General features: G+C 40.5%; 2 protein-coding genes across 3 annotated transcripts; both read right to left on the reverse strand.

Moving 5' to 3' along the window:
- Positions 1–2,395: 2,395 nt before the first annotated feature.
- On the reverse strand, positions 2,396–6,505 carry LOC110535233 (sialic acid-binding Ig-like lectin 13). Its single transcript, XM_021620111.3, has 7 exons — positions 6,184–6,505; positions 5,502–5,888; positions 5,068–5,373; positions 4,665–4,931; positions 3,816–3,927; positions 3,645–3,702; positions 2,396–3,267 (listed from the first exon to the last, which is right to left on the reverse strand). The coding sequence occupies exons 1-7, from the start codon at positions 6,230–6,232 to the stop codon at positions 3,010–3,012; spliced, it is 1,437 nt and encodes a 478-aa protein (XP_021475786.3). The 5' UTR covers positions 6,233–6,505; the 3' UTR covers positions 2,396–3,009.
- A 4,873-nt stretch (positions 6,506–11,378) lies between these two features.
- On the reverse strand, positions 11,379–16,567 carry LOC110535235 (flap endonuclease 1). Of its 2 annotated transcripts, none has more exons than XM_021620113.3 (12): positions 16,455–16,567; positions 16,127–16,221; positions 15,914–16,016; positions 15,639–15,741; positions 15,320–15,383; positions 15,097–15,206; positions 13,665–13,801; positions 13,403–13,469; positions 13,125–13,256; positions 12,768–12,919; positions 11,823–11,937; positions 11,379–11,628 (listed from the first exon to the last, which is right to left on the reverse strand). In XM_021620113.3, exons 2-12 carry the CDS (start codon positions 16,206–16,208, stop codon positions 11,551–11,553), a joined length of 1,143 nt encoding a protein of 380 aa, XP_021475788.1. In that variant the 5' UTR covers positions 16,209–16,221; positions 16,455–16,567; the 3' UTR covers positions 11,379–11,550. The 2 variants fall into 2 exon arrangements, with proteins under 2 accessions (XP_021475788.1, XP_021475787.1); XM_021620112.3 differs by having other exon boundaries at positions 16,466–16,560.
- Positions 16,568–22,977: the final 6,410 nt, after the last annotated feature.

Consider the following 22,977-nt stretch of genomic DNA (forward strand, 5'->3'; position numbering starts at 1 on the left):
TTGATCAACACTCAAAACAAAAGCATAATAACTAATAACTCTAATAATAACTCACAACAATACACTCATGAAAAATAGACATGTAAGGGGGATATTTAAGAAGAATAAAGTTCAGATTCAGTTTAAAGTGATTCATATAATGTTCAGCATATTTATCTATTTGCCCTTCCTGTAACATGATTTCAGGGGGGAGAATATGGTACAGGTTACGGGGTAGTCCAGGTAATTGAGGTAATATGTACAAGGAGGTAGGGGTAAAGTGACTAGGCATAGATAATAAACAACAGCATAAAAGGGGGGGGGGGGGGGGGGGGGGTGTCAAATGGCCCAGCGTCGTCTGGGTTAGGGGAGGGTTTGACCCACAGGGATGTCCTTGTCCCATCGCGCTCTAACCACTCATGCAGGTGAATCAGGTGGGCCAGATGCACACTGACACGTCGCCAGGTGTATGTTGTTTCCTCTGACACATTGTTGTGGATGGCTTCCAGGTTAAGCAGGCATTGCGTCATGGAGCAGTGCAGCTTGGTTGGGTTGTGTTTCGAAGGACGCACAACCTTTGCATCCCCTGTGTCCGTAAGGGAGTTGCAGCGATGAGACAAGACTGTTACTACCAATTGGATACCACAAAATTGGGGGGAAAAATTGGTACAAAATTAAATAGAATTAAACAAAGTATCTGTCATTAAAAATAAATCATATACACATTTTAGGGCCTTCCTCTGACACCACGTGGTGTCCTTGATGGCTGGTTATACTGTTACATTGATGCAGATGACCCGGATCACTGGTTGCTGCGGAAAAGGAGGAGGTCAAAAGGGGGGTGAGTGTAACCGATGTGACATGGCTAGCTAGTTAGCGTGGTGTGTGCTAACAGCATTTCAATCTGAGACCTTGAAGTAGTTGTTCCCCTTGCTCTGCAGGGAACATGGCTTTTGTGGAGCGATGGCTAACGAGGCTTCTTGGGAAGCAGTTGTTGAAAGAGGGTCCTTCATTCAAGCCCAAATAGAGGCGAGGAGAGGGACGGAAGTGAAACTGTTACATTAGAATCACCTCTGGCAGTGATTACAGCTGTGAGTCTTTCTGGGTAAGTCTATAAGTGCTTTGCACACCTGGAATCTACAATATTTGCACATTTTCAAGCCCATCAAAACTGTAACTTGGACAATTAGGAACATACAATATTGTCATAGTAAGCAACTCTGGTGTATATTTGGCTGTTTGTTTTAGGTTATTGTCCTGCTGAAAAGTGAATTTGCGTCCCAGTGTCTTTTAAAAATCAGACTGAACCAGGTTTTTCTCCAGAATTTTGTCTGTGCTTATCTCTATTCCATTTATTTTCATAAAACACTTGATGACAAGTATACCCGTAACATATTGCAGCCATCACCATGCTTGAAAATATGAAGAGTGGTACACAGTGATATGTTGTGTTGGACATAGTGAATTTCTTGCCAAATGTTTTGCAGATTTACTTTAGTGCCTTATTGCAAACAGAATGCATGTTTTAGAATATTTTAATTCTGTACATGTTTCCTTCTTTTCACTTTGTCATTTAGGTTAGTATTATGGAGTAAGTACAATGTTGCTGATCCATCCTCAGTTTTCTCCAATCACAGCCGTTAAACTATGTAACTGTTTTAAAGTCACCATTGACATTATGGTGAAATCAGTGGAGGCTGCTGAGGGGAAGACAACTCATAATAATGTCTGGAACGGAGCAAATGGAATGGAATCAAACACATGGAAAACATGTTGGATGAATTTGGTACCATTCCACCTGTTCTGCTCCAGCCATTACCACGAGTACGTTCTCCCCAATTAAGGTGCCACCAACCTCCTGTGGGTGAAATCCCTGTGCAGTGTTTTTCCTCTCCGGCGACTGAGCTAGGAAGGACGCCTGTATCTTTGTAGTGATTGGGTGTATTGATAAACCATCCAAAGTGTAATTAATAAATTCACTACGCTCAAAGGGGTTTTCAAGGTCAGATATCTTTTCTTTTTACCCATCTACCAACAGGTACCCTTCTTTGTGAGGCAATGGAAAAGCTGTTTATATCTGTTTGAAAGTTGCTGCTTGACTGAGGGACCTTACAGATAATTGTATGTGTGGGGTACAGAGACGAGGTAGTCATTTAAAAATCATGTTAAACACTAGTATTGCACACTAAGTGAATCCATGCAACTCATGTGACAAGTTAAGTAAATCTTTACTCCTGAACTTATTTAGGCTTGACATAGAAAAGGTGTTGAATACATATTGACTTTCAGCTTTTCATTTTTATGTCTAAAAACATAATTCCACATTGTGTGTAGAACAGTGACACAAAATCTCAATAGAATCCATTTTAATGAGATGTTAAATGTTGGACCAATAAGACCAAAATATTTCATGGGAATTGAATGTAAAGGTTTTTATTGCAGGGCAATTAATAAACAACCTGAAATTCAGTCTCAATTATTTCTTCAATTTAACACTCAACACAAAAACTGACGCAATTACTTCTAAATAGATATAAACTGAAAATAGATATTATTATTCTGGGAACTGCACAAAAGAGGAAGATAAACAGTGACTAGTAGACGTTAACACCATTCTGCCATCATGTCGACTTACTGCACCAACTTCCTGTCTTGTATCAGACCACTGTCTCTCCAACTAACTGTGTCTTCTCTCCTCAGTCATCATTGACTTTATATGGTCTTAAACTGCCTTCAGTGAGCTAGTTGAACTCAGCAGTTCCTCTATACTGGAACCCATTAAACAGATGCTCTGTGAACTCAACACTCAAAATAAATGGTCTAAAATAAAGAGTAGCCTGCATCATCATATCAACACTATAGTAACAGTTAAACACTTTTCATCCCAGAAAATTCTACAAATATGCAGATAATCAAAGAGCACACAATTATAAATGTAACAAAAGTACCAATAGAAACTAATACACAATGATAATACTGTACATAAAAACACTTAATACCCAATTGCCAAAATACTTAACCTCCACCTTGTTAATTCACTTGTGCATAAAGCCCATCTAGGTAGTTAAGACGGGGTTCCTGAGCCACTCTTCTGTTCACTTTGACTTCAGCGTACTCACTCTCCTGTCCCTGGACCCTGTCCTGGGCTGCAGCTGGGGTCTCTTTGGTCTGTAGTTTGGAGAAGTCTATGTCACCGTATTGGATCTCTTCAGGCTGGTATTCTGCAAGTTCCTCTGGTTCCTCTCCGGCTGTGGCCTGGTTAGTACACACTGTACCAACCGGGGAGTTCTGTGGAGAGAACACAGAGAGAGGAACTGGTGTAAAGCTCTAAGCTCAGTAATGTGTAAAACTCTAAGGTCAGCAGGTTACACAACACATACTGAGGGGATGTCAATGAAAATGTCAATTAAACTGACAGGAGTAAAGAATTTCATTTTGTCAACAAATGATCTCCAATCTAAACAAAACACTGTCAAAGTCCAACAACTATTCTGTTATTATTTCATGTTCTTACAGGATGTGGCATTGCTTTCGGTGTGGTTATCTCCCCCTAAACTTCCTCTGACATGATGTCAACCTCATGGCTTTGAATAGTTTCAGCATTAATTCAGTACTTCCTTAGATACACTTTGTAGATTGTTTTGAAAGTTGAGCCTTATTCCCACCTGTCCCTGTGGACTGTCTGTCCTTTCAAGTCCATCGTGGAGCCTCGAGTTTCTCCTCCTGGAAGACATTTAGAAAGGTATTCTGAATGCACTGAGAGGGTTTCCATATGCAAAAGCACAAACACAGCAGAAATACAATTGTTTTGCGTTGATGCCAGGAATAGTTCTTACCATACAAAAAGACTGATCAGGCTGATAAGCAAAATGGCCCCCAGAGTTCCTGCTGCAACCCCAGAAACCAGAAACCAGAAACCAACCCCTGAGGTTTTTGACTCTTCTTGCCCTGAAAATACAGCACATATTATGGTCAATTCTCACAAAAAGATCTCTCAAGTACACTACCTGACCAAAAGTATGTGGACACCTGCTCGTCGAACATCTCATTCCAAAATCATGGGCATTAATATGGAATATAGAATGTCATTGAAGAATGGGTTCCTTAGTTCCAGTGAATAATTCCCTTCACTGGAACTAAGGGGCCCAGCCCAAACCATGAAAAACAGCCCCAGACCATTATTCCTCATCCACCAAATCTTTACAGTTGGCACTATGCATTGGGGCAGGTAATGTTCTCCTGGAATCCGACAAAACCCAGATTCGTCCGCCGGACTGCCAGATGGTGAATCGTATATTCAACACGCCAGAGAACGGATTTCCACTTCTCCAGAGTCCAATGGCAGTGAGCTTTACACCACTGCAGCTGATTCTTGGCACTGCACATAGTGATCTTAGGCTTGTGTGCGGCTGTTCTGCCATGGAAACCCATTTCATGAAGCCCTCAACAAACAGTTATTGTGCTGCCATTGCTTCCAAAGGCAGTTTGAAACTCGGTAGTGAATGTTGCAGTCCTACTGCCAATGTTTGTCTACAGAGATTGCATAGCTGTGTGCTCGATTTTAAACACGTTAGCAAAACGTGAGGATTTAATAGCTGAATCCACACATTTGAAGGGGTGTCCACATACTTTTGAATGTATATTGTATATCTAACCTACGATTGTGCCCTACGTGCCCATTTTACCTTTTATAGCCAGCTGCACTTCATTTGACTTCCCACAGCCGTGACTATTTCTTCCTTCACAGAAGTACTGTCCTCCATCACCAGCAGTCACATTGAGGAAGTAACTCTGTCCAGATGCAACCTGTGTTGTTTTACCCTCACTGATCTGGAACCAAGTGAAGTTTGTCACAGGAGGGTTGGCTGTACTGCTGCAGGTCAGATTAACACAGCTGCCCACTGATACTGAATCAGCTGGACTGATGGAGGCCAATGTGTCCTTAGGAGAGACTGGGGGAGAGGGGTTCATTTAGAATGTATCTGGATATGGTATATTGAATAGTCTCATCAAAACCACTATATTACAATCATCAGTGAAAACATGATAGAATGATCTATTCTACAGGAACCGGTTACTAAATCTTACATGAAACGTTAAGCATCATGTTATGTTCAGCTGTCTTGTTGCTTGTCCCTACTGGGTAGACTGCAGTACAAGTGATGTTCATCTCATGATGAAGGTATGACGGAGTGAAGGTCACCGTGGAGAGAACTGATTTGGTTCGGTCTGGATTCTCCTGCAGTTGGTTCTTAGATGTAAACCGTGTTGGGAGAGTCCATGTCAGCTCAGGGGGGTGTTTGGGACAGGGAGCGACAGCAGAGCAGTTCAAACTGACAGGGGTCCCTTCCTTCACCTCACCTGAGACAGTAAGGTTGGGACTGGAAGGCAAATCTGTAATACATTGTAGATAAATATATTTTACACTAACAGTTAAACTGTCCAATTGTTCAACTCTTATCTTTGATGCAAGGAATCTAAACTGGAAAAAATTGTTGGTTAAAAGATAAATTGTCTCTTACCACTGACAACTATATTAACAGACTTTTTAGGATCTGTTGCAAGGTATGGTTGACTCTCAATCCTGAAGTAGTATTTATCAGAGTAACTGGTGGTTACATTGAAGAAGACTGTGGTGCAGTTCTTCTGGGACATGTTTCCAGTTATCTCCCCTTGATATCTGTTGACCGTCTCACTACTGTTAAATATCACTCTGTCTGGACGCTCACCAAAGTTTGGGTTTTCTTTAATCCACACTCCAGAGGTTAGTATTGTGCTGTTATATTTATTATTTTTTTGTTCAGGAACATCAAATGAACATGGGATTTGCACACAGGAGCCAGTCAGTACATCCAGCCCATCTGGCATTGTGGTGATCAAATCTCGTTGACCAAAACTGACCAGAACACCTGCAACATGAAGGACAACATCAGGGAGGTAATATGATCTTTTCAGCACAGTCACTCTCTCTGCAGCAAAAAATATATACTCATTTCAATGTACAGGTGATTCCTGTTGTCACGACTCCATGCCTAAACTGGATCATGAACATATCTGGAGCACAATGTTTGAATCCAGACTATTAAACTCTACTTTTCTATACATTGAGACAGATGGGAATACAGCACATAGTATGAAACATCATCCCTTCTACTTAGTCCTCTGTCTGATTCATAACTAGTTGTCGTTGTGTGTAAGACTCACCTGATATAAAGAGGACAATGAGAAAAAACATGTTCTCAGGACAAGCCATGTGAGAACTCACACACCACTGATCACCTGAAACAGTACAAACATACACACATTTAGTAACTCAACACACTGCCCCTCCTTACCTTCAGGCTCAAACCCAACACCCGAGCACTCCATTCTCCCACCCCTACAAGAGGACAGCTCCCGCTCAGGCTGTCCAAGCTCTTTTCTGTCCTGGCACCCCAATGCTGGAACCAGCTTCCCCCTGAAGCTACCTGCCCGTCTTGCGAAAACATCAGAAACCCTACCCCTTCAGGGCATTTTAAATAATCCCCCCCCCCCCACACACACACTAGCTCTGACTTTGCTGATACCTGCTTGAGTGTACTTACTATGAATGTAATGCGGTTGTCTCACCTGACTACCATAAGATGAATGCACCAACTGTATGTCGTTCTGGATAAGAGTGTCTCTGCTAAATTACTCAAATGTATTACATTGAACCTTAATGCGTACAGTGCAATCGGAAATGATTCAGACCTCTTGACTTTTCTCCCCTCGTTGTTATGTTGTTTAAAATGGATGAAATTGTTCTCTCCCCTCAATCTACACACAATACCCCATAATAACAAAAACAAAAAACGTTTTTTAGAAATACAATAAGACTAAAGTAACAAAATGTGGAAAAAGGAAAGGGGTCTGAATACTTTCTGAACGCAGTATATGGCTTTCAGTTGTGAAGCTATAACATGAACCAACAACAGCAGCATTTCAAATCATTACCAGTCATAACAGTTCAGTGAGTCTTAACATTAAAATGAAAAGATAGTGAAGAAGTCGACACTTGCCTTACGATCTTGAAAAGCGATCACAGAAAAGGAGATGATATCACACCCATAGTGAGTTCTGACAAACTGAAGTGTTGCAATTCAAGTTGGACAATGGCATGTGATGTACTTCCTATTCCTTATAAGTGAACAAAATTATTTGCATTTTCAAAAGCAAGTAGTATAATTTTCTACTAATTATATACAGTCAAAAGTTTAGACACACCTACTCAAGGGTTCTCTCTTTTACTATTGTCTACATTGTAGAATAGTGAAAACATCAAAATTATGAAATAACACATATGGAATCATGTACTAACCAAAAGTGTTAAACAAATCAAAATATATTTTATATTTGAGATTCTTCAAAATAGCCACCCTTTGCCTTGATGACAGCCTTGCACTCTTGATATTCTCTCAACCAGCTTCATGAGGTAGTCACCTGGAATGCATTTCAATTAACAGGTGTGCCTTGTTAAAAGTTAATTTGTTGAATTTCTTTCCTTCTTAATGCGTTTCAGCCAATCAGTTGTGTTGTGACAAGGTAGGGATGGTATACAGAAGATGGTCTTTCACCAAATAGGGCTAAGCCCATCATTTTCTTTTCTTCCAATTTTAAATTGAACCTTTATTTAACTTGGCAAGTCAGTTAAGAACAAACTATTAATTACAATGACTGCCTACCCCGGCCAAAGCTGGGCCAATTGTGCGCCTACATATGAGACTCCCAATTACGGCCAGACGTGAAACAGCCTGGAATCAAACCAGGGACTGTAATGACTGACGCCTCTTGCACTGAGATGCAGTGCCTAAGACCACTGCACCACTCGGGAGCCCATATTATGGCAAGAAAAGCTAAAATAAGCAAAGAGAAATGACAGTCCATTACTTTCAGACATGAAGGTCAGTCAATGTGGAAAATGTCAAGAACTTTGAACGTTCAAGTGCAGTCTCAAATGATCAACGATGAAACTGGCTGTCATGACAACCACCACAGGAAAGGAAGACCCAGAGTTACCTCTGCTACAGCGGATAAGTTCATTAGTTACCAGCCTCAGAAATCGCAGCCCAAATAAATGCTTCACAGAGTTCAAGTAACAGACACATCTCAACATCAACTGTTCAGAGGGGACTGTGTGAATCAGGCCTTCATGGTCGAATTACTTCCAAAGAAACCACACCTAAAGGACATCAAGAAGACTTGCTTGTGCAAAGAAACACACGTTATGGACATGAGACTGGGGGAAATCTGTCCTTTGGCCTGGAGTAAAAATGTAAGATTTTTGGTTCCAAATGCCATGTCTTTGTGAGACGCAGAGTAGGTGAACAAAAGATCTCTCCATGTTCGGTTCCAACCGTGAAGCATGGAGGATGAGTTGTGATGGTGCTTTGCTGGCGACACTGTCAATGATTTAGAATTCAAGGCACACTTAACCAGCATGGCTACCACAGCATTGTGCAGCGATACGCCATCCCATCATGTTTTCCTACAGGACAATGACTCAACACACCTCCAGACTGTGTCAGGGCTATTTGACCAAGGAGGAGGGTAATAAGAGTGCTGAATTGCAGAGTACTTTGTTGAAGCACCTTTAGCAGTGATTACAGCTCCAGTCTTCTTGGGTATGACGCTACAAGCTTGATACACCTGTATTTGGGGAGTTTCTCCCATTCTTCTCTGCAGACCCTTTCAAGCTCTGTCAGGTTGGATGGGGAGCATCACTGCACAGCTATTTTCAGGTCTCTCCATAGATGTTAGATCAGGTTCAATTCTGGGCTCTGGCTGGGCCACTCAAGGACCTTCAGAGACTTGTCCAACAGCCACTCCTGTCTGGTCTTGGCTGTGTGCTTAGGGTCGTTCTGTTGGAAAGTGAACCTTTGCCCCAGTATGAGGTCCTGACCAGGTTTGAGTCAAGGATGTCTTTTACTTTGTTCTGTTCATCTTTCCCTCGATCCAGACCAGTCTCCCTGCCCCTGAAAGACATCCAATGGAGGCCAATGTGTTCATGGGGAACTTCAAGGCTGGAGACATGTCTGGGTAACCTTCCCCAGATCTGTGCCTTGACACAATCCTGTCTCGACGCTCTACGGACAATTACTTCAACCTCACGGCTTGGTGTTGGCTTTGACATGCACTGTCAACTGTGTGTGCCTTTCCAAATCATGTCCAATCATGTCCAATCAATTGAATTTACCACAGGTGGACTCCAATCAAGTTGTAGTAACATCTCAAGGATGATCAATGGAAACAGGATGCACCTCAATTTCGAGTCTCATAGCAAACAGTCTGAATACTTATTTACATAAGGTGTTTCTGTTTATAAATATGCAAACATTTCTAAAAACCTGGTTTTTGCTTTGTCATTATGGGTACTGTGTGTAGATTGATGAGGGGAAAAAGCATTTAATCCATTTTAGAATAAGGCTATAATGTAACAAAATGTGGAAAAAGTCAAGGGGTCTGAATACACTGTATATATATATATATATATATATATATATATATATACATACATACACACAGTGCCTTGCGAAAGTATTCGGCCCCCTTGAACTTTGCGACCTTTTGCCACATTTCAGGCTTCAAACAAAGATATAAAACTATTTTTTTTGTGAAGAATCAACAACAAGTGGGACACAATCATGAAGTGGAACGACATTTATTGGATATTTCAAACTTTTTTAACAAATCAAAAACTGAAAAATTGGGCGTGCAAAATTATTCAGCCCCTTTACTTTCAGCGCAGCAAACTCTCTCCAGAAGTTCAGTGAGGATCTCTGAATGATCCAATGTTGACCTAAATGACTAATGATGACAAATACAATCCACCTGTGTGTAATCAAGTCTCCGTATAAATGCACCTGCACTGTGATAGTCTCAGAGGTCCGTTAAAAGCACAGAGAGCATCATGAAGAACAAGGAACACACCAGGCAGGTCCGAGATACAATTGTGAAAAAGTTTAAACCCGGATTTGGATACAAAAAGACTTCCCAAGCTTTAAACATCCCAAGGAGCACTGTGCAAGCGATAATATTGAAATGGAAGGAGTATCAGACCACTGCAAATCTACCAAGACCTGGCCGTCCCTCTAAACTTTCAGCTCATACAAGGAGAAGACTGATCAGAGATGCAGCCAAGAGGCCCATGATCACTCTGGACGAACTGCAGAGATCTACAGCTGAGGTGGGAGACTCTGTCCATAGGACAACAATCAGTCGTATATTGCACAAATCTGGCCTTTATGGAAGAGTGGCAAGAAGAAAGCCATTTCTTAAAGATATCTATAAAGTGTCGTTTAAAGTTTGCCACAAGCCACCTGGGAGACACACCAAACATGTGGAAGAAGGTGCTCTGGTCAGATGAAACCAAAATTGAACTTTTTGGCAACAATGCAAAACGTTATGTTTGGCGTAAAAGCAACACAGCTGAACACACCATCCCCACTGTCAAACATGGTGGTGGCAGCATCATGGTTTGGGCCTGCTTTTCTTCAGCAGGGACAGGGAAGATGGTTAAAATTGATGGGAAGATGGATGGAGCCAAATACAGGACCATTCTGGAAGAAAACCTGGAGTCTGCAAAAGACCTGAGACTGGGACGGAGATTTGTCTTCCAACAAGACAATGATCCAAAACATAAAGCAAAATCTACAATGGAATGGTTCAAAAATAAACATATCCAGGTGTTAGAATGGCCAAGTCAAAGTCCAGACCTGAATCCAATCGAGAATCTGTGGAAAGAACTGAAAACTGCTGTTCACAAATGCTCTCCATCCAACCTCACTGAGCTTGAGCTGTTTTGCAAGGAGGAATGGGAAAAAATGTCAGTCTCTCGATGTGCAAAACTGATAGACATACCCCAAGCGACTTACAGCTGTAATCGCAGCAAAAGGTGGCGCTACAAAGTATTAACTTAAGGGGGCTGAATAATTTTGCACGCCCAATTTCAGTTTTTGATTTGTTAAAAAAGTTTGAAATATCCAATAAATGTCGTTCCACTTCATGATTGTGTCCCACTTGTTGTTGATTCTTCACAAAAAAATACAGTTTTATATCTTTATGTTTGAAGCCTGAAATGTGGCAAAAGTTCAAGGGGGCCGAATACTTTCGCAAGGCACTGTATATATATATATATATAAAAAAGTATTAATTTAACATGATTCTTTTAAAGTCTACACAAGAATGGAAACGAATGTGCTATAAAAACATTTCCCCTTTCTAATGACTCTATACTCCCGCACATTTTGTTTGTCATATTGATAATGCAACAAAGCTTCAGCAAGAGGCATCTCCCTCTCCCCTAGCTCTTGACTTGAATGGGAATGCATGTTCCATTTAATTTGTTATAAAAATAATAAGAACTCAAATTCAAGCCGAAATCCATTTTTTTAATATTTTATTCAAAAGAATAAACATTCATAAAACTTGCCTAGTTCAACATGAAAAACACTTGATCAGACGCACTATAATTGTAGTAAGTAATTGTAGCTAAGTGATTCATACACTCCTGCACTAACTTCTGCTATACTTGCTTCACTTCCTGTTTGTAGTCTATTTGCCCTTCTTAAATTTGCCCGAGGTTGCACCGGTCTTCTGTTTCTTCTTGTTGGATCCCTTTGTCTCAGGTTCCTAAACAAGGAGGAAGTAGAGGATCATTTTAACATGGATACAGTATGGTCAAGAGGCTTCATGTTGTTGTTTCTCTCTCAAGACAATCTGTAATAGAACAAACTGTCAACCATTTAGATTGTTCAGGTTTCTAGCTCCACTTCTCTCCCTCTGTGTGCCATGCTGTCAAGTATGTGATGTAGTGACCTAAGCACCTTGCGTTTTGATGACAGAGACCCGGTGATAGTGAAGAAGGTGTCCAGTCGTCCCTGTGTGCTGCCCTGTCGGCTCTTCAGAATCTTCTTACAGCCGTTCTTGATGCGGTCCTCACTGAAAACACATCACACACACCTGAAAGGATGAGTCAAAATTCATCACTCACACATGCATGCATAGATTCACAATGTGATATTGTTGTATTGAACATGTTGTGGATGTGTGGTGGTGTAGAGATGTTATATGATGTACTGTTTAATCTTAATTCATTCAGTACAAACGTAGTTCACCGTTTTATCTTTGGTTTTATATATAATGTGGGTGCTTTGGTGTGTTTGGACCCCAGGAAGAGTAGCTTAAGGGGATCCATAATAAATAGAAATACAAAATACCAACCACGGCATAACATGTGGATGTGGTGTGAAATTGGTGTGGCAGGTAGCCTAGCAGTTAAGAGCGTTGGGCCAATAACCGAAAGGTCACTGGTTCGAATCCCTGAGCCAACTAGGTGAAAAATCTGTCCTTGAGCAAGGCTCTTAACCCTAACTGCTCCTGTAAGTCCCTCTGGATAATAGTGTCTGCTCAAATGTAAGTGTTAACATTTAAAACAGTGAAAAAGCAGCAGAGGTCTACAAGCACTGCACCACTTAGAATAATTGACTGATTTAGAACACAGAAGTGTGACTGAAGCATATATTCCACTATTTACACCATTTGGGGCAAATCCCAACTTCCACTTTAGTTGAATTTCCCCTTAGTCATGCAATGACATCAAATGGGAGAATTTAGGACTCGCCCCTGCCATTCTAAACTCACATTAATCATTAGGTAAAGAGTATTAAAGTTCTGTTTGACACAGGTGTTACTTTTATGCCATGTAAAAACATATATATATATTTTTTTTTAAGGGGCCAATAATGTTCATTGCTCAGACTATCAGTCACCTGAACTGTTTCTCTGCACACATGAACTGGATGAGGGCATCCTCGTTAGGCTCGCTCCACTTGAGGTCTACGGTGGAGCAGTCCACCACGTCAGGCTGCAGGAACAGCCCTCTGGCTTCCTTATACAGCCAGTCCTCTGGGGCAGGGTGCTTCTGCAAGGGGCCAAGGAGACAGACACTCAGACTGACTTCTGGGACAGGGAGAACTGCTGCATCGTTGTTTTGAACTTAAACTAAAGACTGTTAGTAATGTGGGAGTGTCCTGAATTTCTGCGCAGAAGAGGAGCAATGGAGACAATGGAGAATGTAATACAATGAACACTACTTAGCTACGGACAGTCAGTAGAGCAGTACTCACAGACGGGTCGATGTTCTCCAGAATCTCCTCGATGGAGCCGTGTTGTCTGATCAAGTCAATGGCTCTCTTGGGCCCGATTCCCTTGATAGTACCACAGTAGTCACAGCCCAGCAGTATGCACAGGTCTATGAACTGAGACAGAGGCGAGAGAGGGGAAGAGTGAGTGGCGGAGGTAGAGGACTACACAGTTACAAACAAAAAAGGTCATGGTCTGATGTCACAACATGACATTATACTGACAGTTCTTGACAACAGAAGACGGGTATGTCTGGAGATACCTGCTCATGGGTCAGATTAATGTCCTGCAGAAGGCGACTGAACAGGAACTCCTGGATAGGAAGCTTTCTAGGATAGAGGAACATAAATGTTATAAAACTAAAAAAATATGAATATCTAACACACATCAAATATAATAACATACACCGCTTTTTTTACTGTTAAAATAGGACCACAAACTGTATGGCTGTGATGCTGCAAATACTGTATAATGGGATGAAAAGATAGGTAATGATTAAGGTAGTATAGGAAGTGCAGTAGTACTTGGCTTCGCTGGCAGTGAGGTGCCTTAGTAGGACCCCTGTTCCAAAAGTCAGACCGTCCATATCCTCTGTTGCAGTGGCAAACACCTTCCCAGCCTTAACCAGAGCAGCGCAGCTCGCCTCAGCCTCACACGGAGCCTAGATGGTGAGATGGGAGATTGTATCTTCACTATCAAAACAGAACAAATGAACTAGCCAAAACAGAAATACTATCAGACCCCCCCCCCCAAATGGGCACATTTATGCCGACATATGTACACAAGCCAGGTAGCCTATAGGCCTACTTCTAAGCGTAATCAGGTGCACGTCCTTACTCAACATTGACAGAAACGCTCCAAACAAAAAGACAATGACTAAATTGAATTGACAAAACACTTAAAAGGAATGACATAAACCTTTAATTGTTTGTCACAAGTGTTGCATAGGTTGTCCACTGTGCAAACAATGTGTCCACTGACAACGAGAATGAATAATAATATATTGAATGCATTAAACAGAAATGACCGTAACCAAACAAACACTGTAGATTAAAAATTATAGGAAGTAACAGTAAATGTAACTGGTGATAACCATATCTACATACTACCTCAATCAGCCTGACTAACCTCACTTCCAGCGAAGTCTGTATGTCGCCTCTCTTCTGTATATAGCATCGCTGCTGTATATAGCCTGTCTTTTTACTGTTTTATTTCTTTACCTACCTATTGTTCACCTAATACCTTTTTTGCACTTTTGGTTAGAGCCTGTAAGTAAGCATTTCACTGTTGTATCCGGCGCACGTGACAAACTTTGATTTGATATATGTAACGGGGAATAAACAAACTAGCAATCAAACACTAACAATCAAATGCAAACAATTCACACAATGCAGTTATGAAACAATGAATGTGCACAAATTGGCGGGAGAGAGCACATTCTGGAGACAGAAGTACATTGTGCATCTGGGTGCCACATGGTCAATCTGATGTCTGCACCTTTACTGTGATACGGCCTCTGCAAAAGTCAGAACATTGCTGTTGTGAAGGAAGTTGTCAAGGAAGTGAGTGTGTTTAAACAGGATGTACCGCCCTCACCTACCGTCAACCAATCATGTCAATGCGGAGCTATACAGAGCCCTCCGCATTGTTACAACATTTGGGAGGCGCATGGCATTGCAGCACAGAGTTTGATTTGGCCTCTGCATGTCTGTGGAGGCTCCACAGTTGCGTCACAACCTCCACCACATTTTCAGATCAAGCATAAATTGGCTTTTAGTCTAGGATTCCGCAATGGATTAGTTCACCGAGACGGCATATACTCGACAGAAAAAAAATATTTCTGGGCAAAAAAAAAAAAATAACAGTAATGTTAGGTGGTTACCTAACTACATTCACATAACATTCAACTGTTTATGATTGGCTAAGGAAAGGAACTAAACAGAGATTTAGACAAACCTCGATGTATGGCACCCCCATCAGGGTGAGCAGCTTCTTGCATTCGTCGTTGTGTTGCCGGGTGACTTTCACCAGACGTTTACTGAACTTATCAATGTTCTCCTGCTCCCCTAGTGGTGAATAGGAAAATAGCTTGTCACTACACAATTCCATGGCATAATTTCTGTTGGCATGCAAACATGAAGTAAATCAATGTCAGTTTGCAGTGGGTGACTTGCTCTACCTGCTTCCTGTGCCTGGGCCAGCAGTTTCTCAGCCTCAGCCCTCCTCTCTCCTCTCTTCTCCAGCTAGAACCAGATAGAGAAAGAGCGAGAGACAAAGAGAGAGCGAGCAAGCGAGTTAGATTGTTCAATATTTGAGTAAATGCATGTAGACTAACCTTTCATCATACTCTCATTGATGCAGAGTTAAGTTAAAATGAAGTTTATTCTACATTGTAAAGGGACTGTTAGAAAAATGTGTTTTTATCTAAAAGTTAACAGTGGAGGCTTGTCCAGTCCACACTGACTCATAGAGGCTAATGTGACCTCAGCCTGTCTCACCTCTCCTGACTTCAGCTGTGGGGGCTTGCCATCAAACACATAGACAGGCTTGATGCCGTGCTCCAGCATGCGGATAGTCCGGTAAAACATGCCCATGAGATGGCTGAGGATGCAAGAAAATTCACGTGACAAAACTGACTTGAAACTTGAAAATATCACATTAGAATGGGTTAGAAGAATATATACAGCATATTAATTCACTATTATTAACGTTATATCTCACACATGCACGAGTAGCTCTACAGGCATGCGGGAACATGTAGCTAGTTAGCTACCTTGTGGTCTCTCCATCCTCGTTTTGTAGCACATTACCATCCTGTCTGACAGCGACAAGGAACTGATACATACACATGGAGGCGTCTATTGCGATCTTCCGCCCTAAAGTAGTCAAGAGAACAAGACAACATTGCAATGGCGTGATACACCCCTGCATGACGAGAAAGCTTGGACGCCAACAAAAAAAAATAACAGTAATGTTAGGTGGTTACCAAAGTAGTTCTTGATGTCTTGTTCTTTTATAGCAGATGGTGCCTGGTCTGCAATCAACTTTGCAAGCCCGTGAATTCCCATGGTGGAATGTGCTCTGCAAAACAATGAATGCGATAGTTAGCTGACTGAGAGCAAATTAGCTAACGTTAGCAACTAGCTAGCTATGCATTGTGTACATGAAAGACTGCTAGTGTCCTCCTCGCGCTCAATTATGATATTTGACTTCGTGCTGCATGATGCTATTTTAATGTAGATATGTTATGCAATATTAGACGTTAATCAACTACCGACGAATAATGACTAACATGCGAACAAAACGTTGTTTACCTGAGACTCACCGAATGTTCTAGTCGTGATACTTTCCACGGAGTCCACTGCTTCCGGCGTGAAGACAATGCCTCAATTTCGCGCGAAATCCAAATCCAGGCATTACAAGTCGAGTGTTCGAATCGTTTCGGGTACAACGCCATTAAACAAGCCTTCATCGATTGACCGATAACCGATTAAGGTGCCTGTGTCTTTGACAGAAAGTTAATAATCATATTTGATTGGTTAGCGAGATTAAGGGCAATCCATTCGAGAGTAATATCAGTTATTTAATAAACACCCGTGAAGAGAAAAGCATTTTTGTTTGTTTTGTCAAGGACTGCAACGCAGATCTTGTATTCGTTCAAAAAACACATTAATGCAAAGAGGACTATAATTATTGGAAAAATCAGTGGGGCATTGTAATTTTTGGGCCCACGGGACTAATCATTCAACTGGGATTGCAATTTTAGCACACAATTCCAAATATATTGTTTTGTTTACTCAAATGGATTCCAATGGACATTGGCTAGTAGCGGTCATCAACCACATGGACAGATTATTTGTGTTGTGTAATGTATATGTATAGGATGTTCTAGTCCTCCAAATAACTTACTTCTAGAGGAAATTGAAGAAACTCTTAAAAGTATTTTGAGAAAATATCTGTCCAGTCAGATTATAGCTGGTTGAGATTTTAATATGGTTTATTCTAATGAGACTGATTGATTGCCTCATAGGCCTAACATTGGTGTGAACAAGTTCGTAAATTTCTGTCAAAACCCGGACTTAATTGACATATGGAGAGTTAAAAACCCTGGAGAGAGACGATACACATGAAGTAATAGAGATTGTTCTCTACAATCAAGAATTGATTTGTGGGTGATAACCTCTAGTCTTGAGCCCAACACTGTAGAGGTAAAAATATTGCCTGCAGTCCTGACGGATCATAAAGTCAAATGGTTGACTGTAAGAATGTGCAGCAATGATGGTAAGAAATACTCGGGTGGTTATTGGAAATTAAATAACTCATTGTTATTGCATGATGATTAAAAAAATGTGATTAAGATTCTAATTTCTGTTTACTGGATTTTAGCTACATCTAATGCAGAATTTGGTCAATATTGGGAACTGCTGAAATTTAAAATCCGCTCAGCCTGTATTACTTATGGAAAACGGCTTGCTTTAAGAAGGAGATGTGAGGTAGCTGAACTCTCTAAGACAAATGCGGATATCACAGAGATTGAGCATCTTGATCTTAACGAGAAAGCTAAATTGAATGATTTACAGAATCAACTAGATACATTGAATGAGGAAAAGGCTAGAGGAGCTTTCATAAGATCCAGAAAACAATGGCTTGAAAAAGGTGAAAAGAACAGTAGATACTTTTTTTTAATTTGGAAAAGAGGAGAGGGGAACTCAACATACTTCGGAAATTTAAGATTAATGGGGTTAGCACTGAGGATAGAGAGTTGTTATCAGACTTTACCACTAAATTGTATGAGAATCTTTACTCCTTAGATAGCAATTTGGGTGACTCTAAGGATCTCCTTGATTCTATAGAGAAGGTTAATTCGGTTAGTGAAGAATTCAATCGGTCTTGTTGACAAGATTTATCCATCATGGACATCCAGTACGGGATTGCTCAGTTAAAAAAATAACAGATCTCCAGGTTGTGATGGATTAACCTCTGAACCTTCTCTGAAGAAAGAGCACCATTTTTACTTGAAACCTTTAAGGAGGCTTTAAAGAAGGGAGAACTACCTGCCTCTTTGAAGCAAGGGGTTATTACTCTTATACCTAAACCACACAAGGATCTCTTAAATCATGATAATTGATAACCTCACTTTTTTGAAAAATGTGTCACAAGCTAGATTAGCATTGGATATCGTGAAGCAGTTCTCCAAAATCTCAGGTTTGGTATTAAATCTTTCCAAATGTGAGATGTTTGTTCTGAAAGGAGCTTTCAATCCAGCAGAATGTAACATCTCTGAAAAAGATACTGTAACCTACCTCGCTGTAAAGATCACCAAAAATCTGAAGGTTGTGAATGATCTTAATTTGAACCTTCTAACTGAATCTGTCAAAAAAAATCTCATGGTTAGGGAGGGATTTAACTCTTCAAGGAAGGGTGCTTTTATCCAAAGCTGAGGGGCTATCTCGTGCATCCTATCTTTAAAAAAAAATAATCTATTGACATTCCCAAATCCACTTGCTGTATCTTAGATAGGCTATTGTACATCTTCATATGGAAAAACAAGCCACATAAGATTAAAAAAAAAGAGATGTTATCACCAACAGGGTTTGTGACGGCGGTCTAAATGTCTTAGACTTCACTCTATTCAATCAGATATCAAAAATCAATTGGATTAAAAGGTACATTAAAAAATCCTCATAGTTTCTGGAATATTATACCTCATTTTGTTTTTCAGAAGTTCGAAGAGCTTCATTTTTTTTACTACAATGTCCATATATTGTTGGTAAACTTCCTGTGAAACTGGCAGCTTTTCACAAGCAGGCTTTAATGTGCTCGGCGTTGTTCTATAAACACAACTTTTCACCTCATACATGTTTTATATGGAACAATGGGTAGATATTACATAGAAAAAAACATGTTATTTTACCATAAATGGTTCTCGAAAAACATTATCCTTGTCCAGACAATTAGTTAATATTAGTGGGAACCTATTTACGTGGAGATAATTTATGGAAAGATACAACTTTGAGGTTTTAAGCGAGGAATATGACACTGCTATTAAAGCTATACCTAGTGGGATAAAAAAAAAACGTTTATTCAGAATAATGTATATTTAGGAATATCTCCGATTGTAGGTGATATCCAGGTAAATGGCATTGGTCTACTCGATACGAAATTCAACAATTGTTTATTAAGGGATATTTTCTATAGGAAGTCTATTCCCTCTGCGATATTTTGTTAGCCTTCATCGTTTGATGTAAACTGGAGCCGTGCTTGGCTCACTCCACACACATTTATGGTGACCAATAAAGTAAAGGAGATCTCCTTTCAGATTATCCATAGATTCTATCCGAGTAATTGATTTCTAAGTATATACCTGATGTTACCAGTGAATGCAGTTTTTTTTAAACTAGAAACGGAATCTATTGAACACTTATTCTGTCATTGTTTATATAGTGAATTGTTCTGGACTGATGTAAAACTATATCTTGGCCTCAAATTGCATACAACCATTGACATTTCTAAGTTTGACATATTATTCTACTACACTGATTTCACAATTGAACGTATGTCATAAATCTCTTTCTTACACAAATCAAAATTTATGAAGAAAAAGCCAATTTTCTATTTTTTTTTTAGATCTGATGTGGAGTACTATTTAGAGTCATTAAAACGTATACAAAACAAAATGTAAAAAAATGTATTCGCTACATGTCTGTATTTGAATTGATATGTGGATTCGTTTTTTTCTCATTTCTTTGTGGAATCACTCTGGCTGTTATGTTTTGTATGTTACTGTTAATTTAAAAAAACTTTAAAAAAAAAAAAAGGATAAAATTAAAAATAATTAAAAAATAAACACAGGACGGTTCTTATTATAGCTCAGTACACATTACAACAGTGAATATGCACACTCAAAATATGATATATTATTTAAATGGTCAAATATGAGGGGTTAATGAATAATCCTTTGAAGATAGATTAACGAGGTGGCAAGGACAAGTTTTGAAACTCTGTATTGGAGTTGTGTTTTTTGCTTCTTCACCCCGCCCACTCCGAAAAAGTCAGCCGTCGTTATTTGTATTTTTTAAGGTGAGGTTTCGGTCTCCTTCGATTCATGTGTCTTTAAAAGTATGAGACATATCTGGATTCCTATATAATGGAAGTAGCACAATCGAACCAAAATATTTTTTTTTTACCAATGTTTAGATTAATCCCCGCAGGACAACGGTGAGGAGGAGAGAGGAGTCGAGTAAGTATTATTGGGCCTGGAATCTGAGGAATCCAGAAGAGAGACAGGTTTGGTAGCGTAAAAATAAGTACGTTCTAGAGCTAGTTGATGCACTAGATAGCTAGTTCCTCGATGTACAGTTGAAGTGGGAAGTTTACATACATCTTAGCCAAATACATTTAAACTCAGTTTTTCACAATTCCTGATATTTATTCAAAGTAAGTTTGAGTTAGTTAGGATCAGCACTTTATTTTAAGAATGTGAAATGTCAGAACAATAGTAGAGAGAATTATTCATTTCAACTTTTATTTATTTCATCACATTCCCAGTGGGTCAGAAGTTTACATACACGCAATTAGTATTTGGCAGCATTGCCTTTAAATTGTTTAACTTGGGTCAAACTGTCAGGTAGCCTTCCATAAACTTCCCACAAATTGGGTATATTTACTTATGGTGAAATGCTAATGTTTTGCAATAGTGTGCTGTAATCCCTGAATATGCTTCTAGTATTTTTGACCCTTGACCTGTTCAACTCTTGCGGTACTGTATTCTTAATAAATTGAAACTCTATTAATTTTCAACAGGGCTCGTAATGGCTGAAATGGGGCATCCTACACAGCAAGAAGTCTGCAGGATGATAGGCTATTGCACATTGGTCCTGTGTCTCATACCACAGGTGACATGGGCTAAAGTGAGCTATAAGCAAGGGGATCCCGAAACCAACAAAGTTGGTCCTTACACAGCTAGAGATTATGTTCACAAATCTGATTGACCTTTAGACATGTCTTCAAGCATTTTGTGAAAGTGTGATATATGTGGTGTAGTTATGTATGTCTGATGGCAGTGTATTCCAGACATGGGAAGCTCTCACAGAGTAAGCGGATTTACTAAAGGTTCTTTTCCTTAAGGAAACTATACAGTCACCTCTCATGGCAGACCTTGTGGATCTGCTGCCATATGTTTGGGTTTTCTGTTGTTGCTGTAGGGATCATCAGGGCGCTGCAGGGAATGTTTAACGTGCATCGTCATGGTGCTATCAACTCGGCGGCCATCATGCTGTACGCATTGCCGAGTTGTGTGCCAGGATACTGCTCCTGTAGCTTCTACACACAGATACATGGCCAGAGCCTGGTCTGGAATATACTCTCTACACACAGATACATGGCCAGAACCTGGTCTGGAATATCCTCCTCTACACACAGATACATGACCAGAGCCTGGTCTGGAATATCCTCCTCTACACACAGATACATGGCCAGAGCCTGGTCTGGGATATCCTCCTCTACACACAGATACATGGCCAGAGCCTGGTCTGGAATATCCTCCTCTACACACAGATACATGGCCAGCGCCTGGTCTGGAACATCCTCCTCTACACACAGATACATGGCCAGCGCCTGGTCTGGAACATCCTCCTCTACACACAGATACATGGCCAGAGCCTGGTCTGGAATATCCTCCTCAACACACAGATACATGGCCAGGGCCTGGTCTGGAACATCCTCCTCTACACACAGATACATGGCCAGGGCCTGGTCTGGAACATCCTCCTCTACACACAGATACATGGCCAGGGCCTGGTCTGGAACATCCTCCTCTACACACAGATACATGGCCAGAGCCTGGTCTGGAACATCCTCCTCTACACACAGATACATGGCCAGGGCCTGGAATTTCCTCCTGACTCTTCTCAGGTGACGGGATCGATTTGATTTTATGAATCATGCCATACATTTCGTAAATGTTCCATATATTGTACATTTCATGTATTTTTGTCAATTCTTGTAGAGTTTCAATTACAATAAAAAATGTACACAGTATGTGTGTATTTTCAGCAGGATGTGTCTAGTGTCTTGAACTGTTCAGTTTCAATTAACCTAAAGCCTCTCTCTGCTCTCCATCTCTGCTTGCACCTGACTCTGCCCTCTTCCCCCTCCCTCCCTCCTCTTCTCTCCCTTCTTCCCTCTCTCTACCCATCTCTCCTTGCTACCACCCTTTTCATCCTTCCTTCATTCACTCCCTCCCTTCCTGCCACCTAACCTTCCATCCCTCCTCCAGCTCCCTTGTTATGTATAAACGAATCGATCACATTTTATTTGTGGTCTGGCCTTTTAGTAGCTCAGTAATTTTTCACAGAACGCTGAACAACACCCAGACAATACATCTATTGTGTATAGCCTTGTTTCTAATAATTTCTCTCCCTCCCCCTTTCTCTATGTCAGGGCAATCTATTTCTGATCGGGATTTTAGTAGCTAGCTCAAAGTAATTTGTCACAGAGCGCTGAACAACACCCAAACATAAAGAGTGTATATTCTGTATCTCTGACGTATTGCCCTAACCTCCCTCAGTGCCATCTCAGTGGAGCTGTACTACGTATTCGCCACCATGTGGGGCTGCGAGCATTACACCCTGTGTAGCATCATCCTCTTGTTATGCGCCTGCATCTCGGTGGTGCTCACCTACTTCATCCGCTAAATCAAACCAAACTTTATTTGTCACATGCACCGAATACAACAAGTGTAGATCTTACCGTGAAATGTTTACTTACAAACCCTTAACCAACAGTGCAGTTCAAGAAAGAGTTAACAAAAATTTGACCAAATGAACTAAAGTAACA

This window comes from Oncorhynchus mykiss, chromosome 11 (genome assembly GCF_057628025.1).
Source record: "Oncorhynchus mykiss isolate SJ-2025 chromosome 11, ASM5762802v1, whole genome shotgun sequence".
Taxonomy (NCBI): domain Eukaryota; kingdom Metazoa; phylum Chordata; class Actinopteri; order Salmoniformes; family Salmonidae; genus Oncorhynchus; species Oncorhynchus mykiss.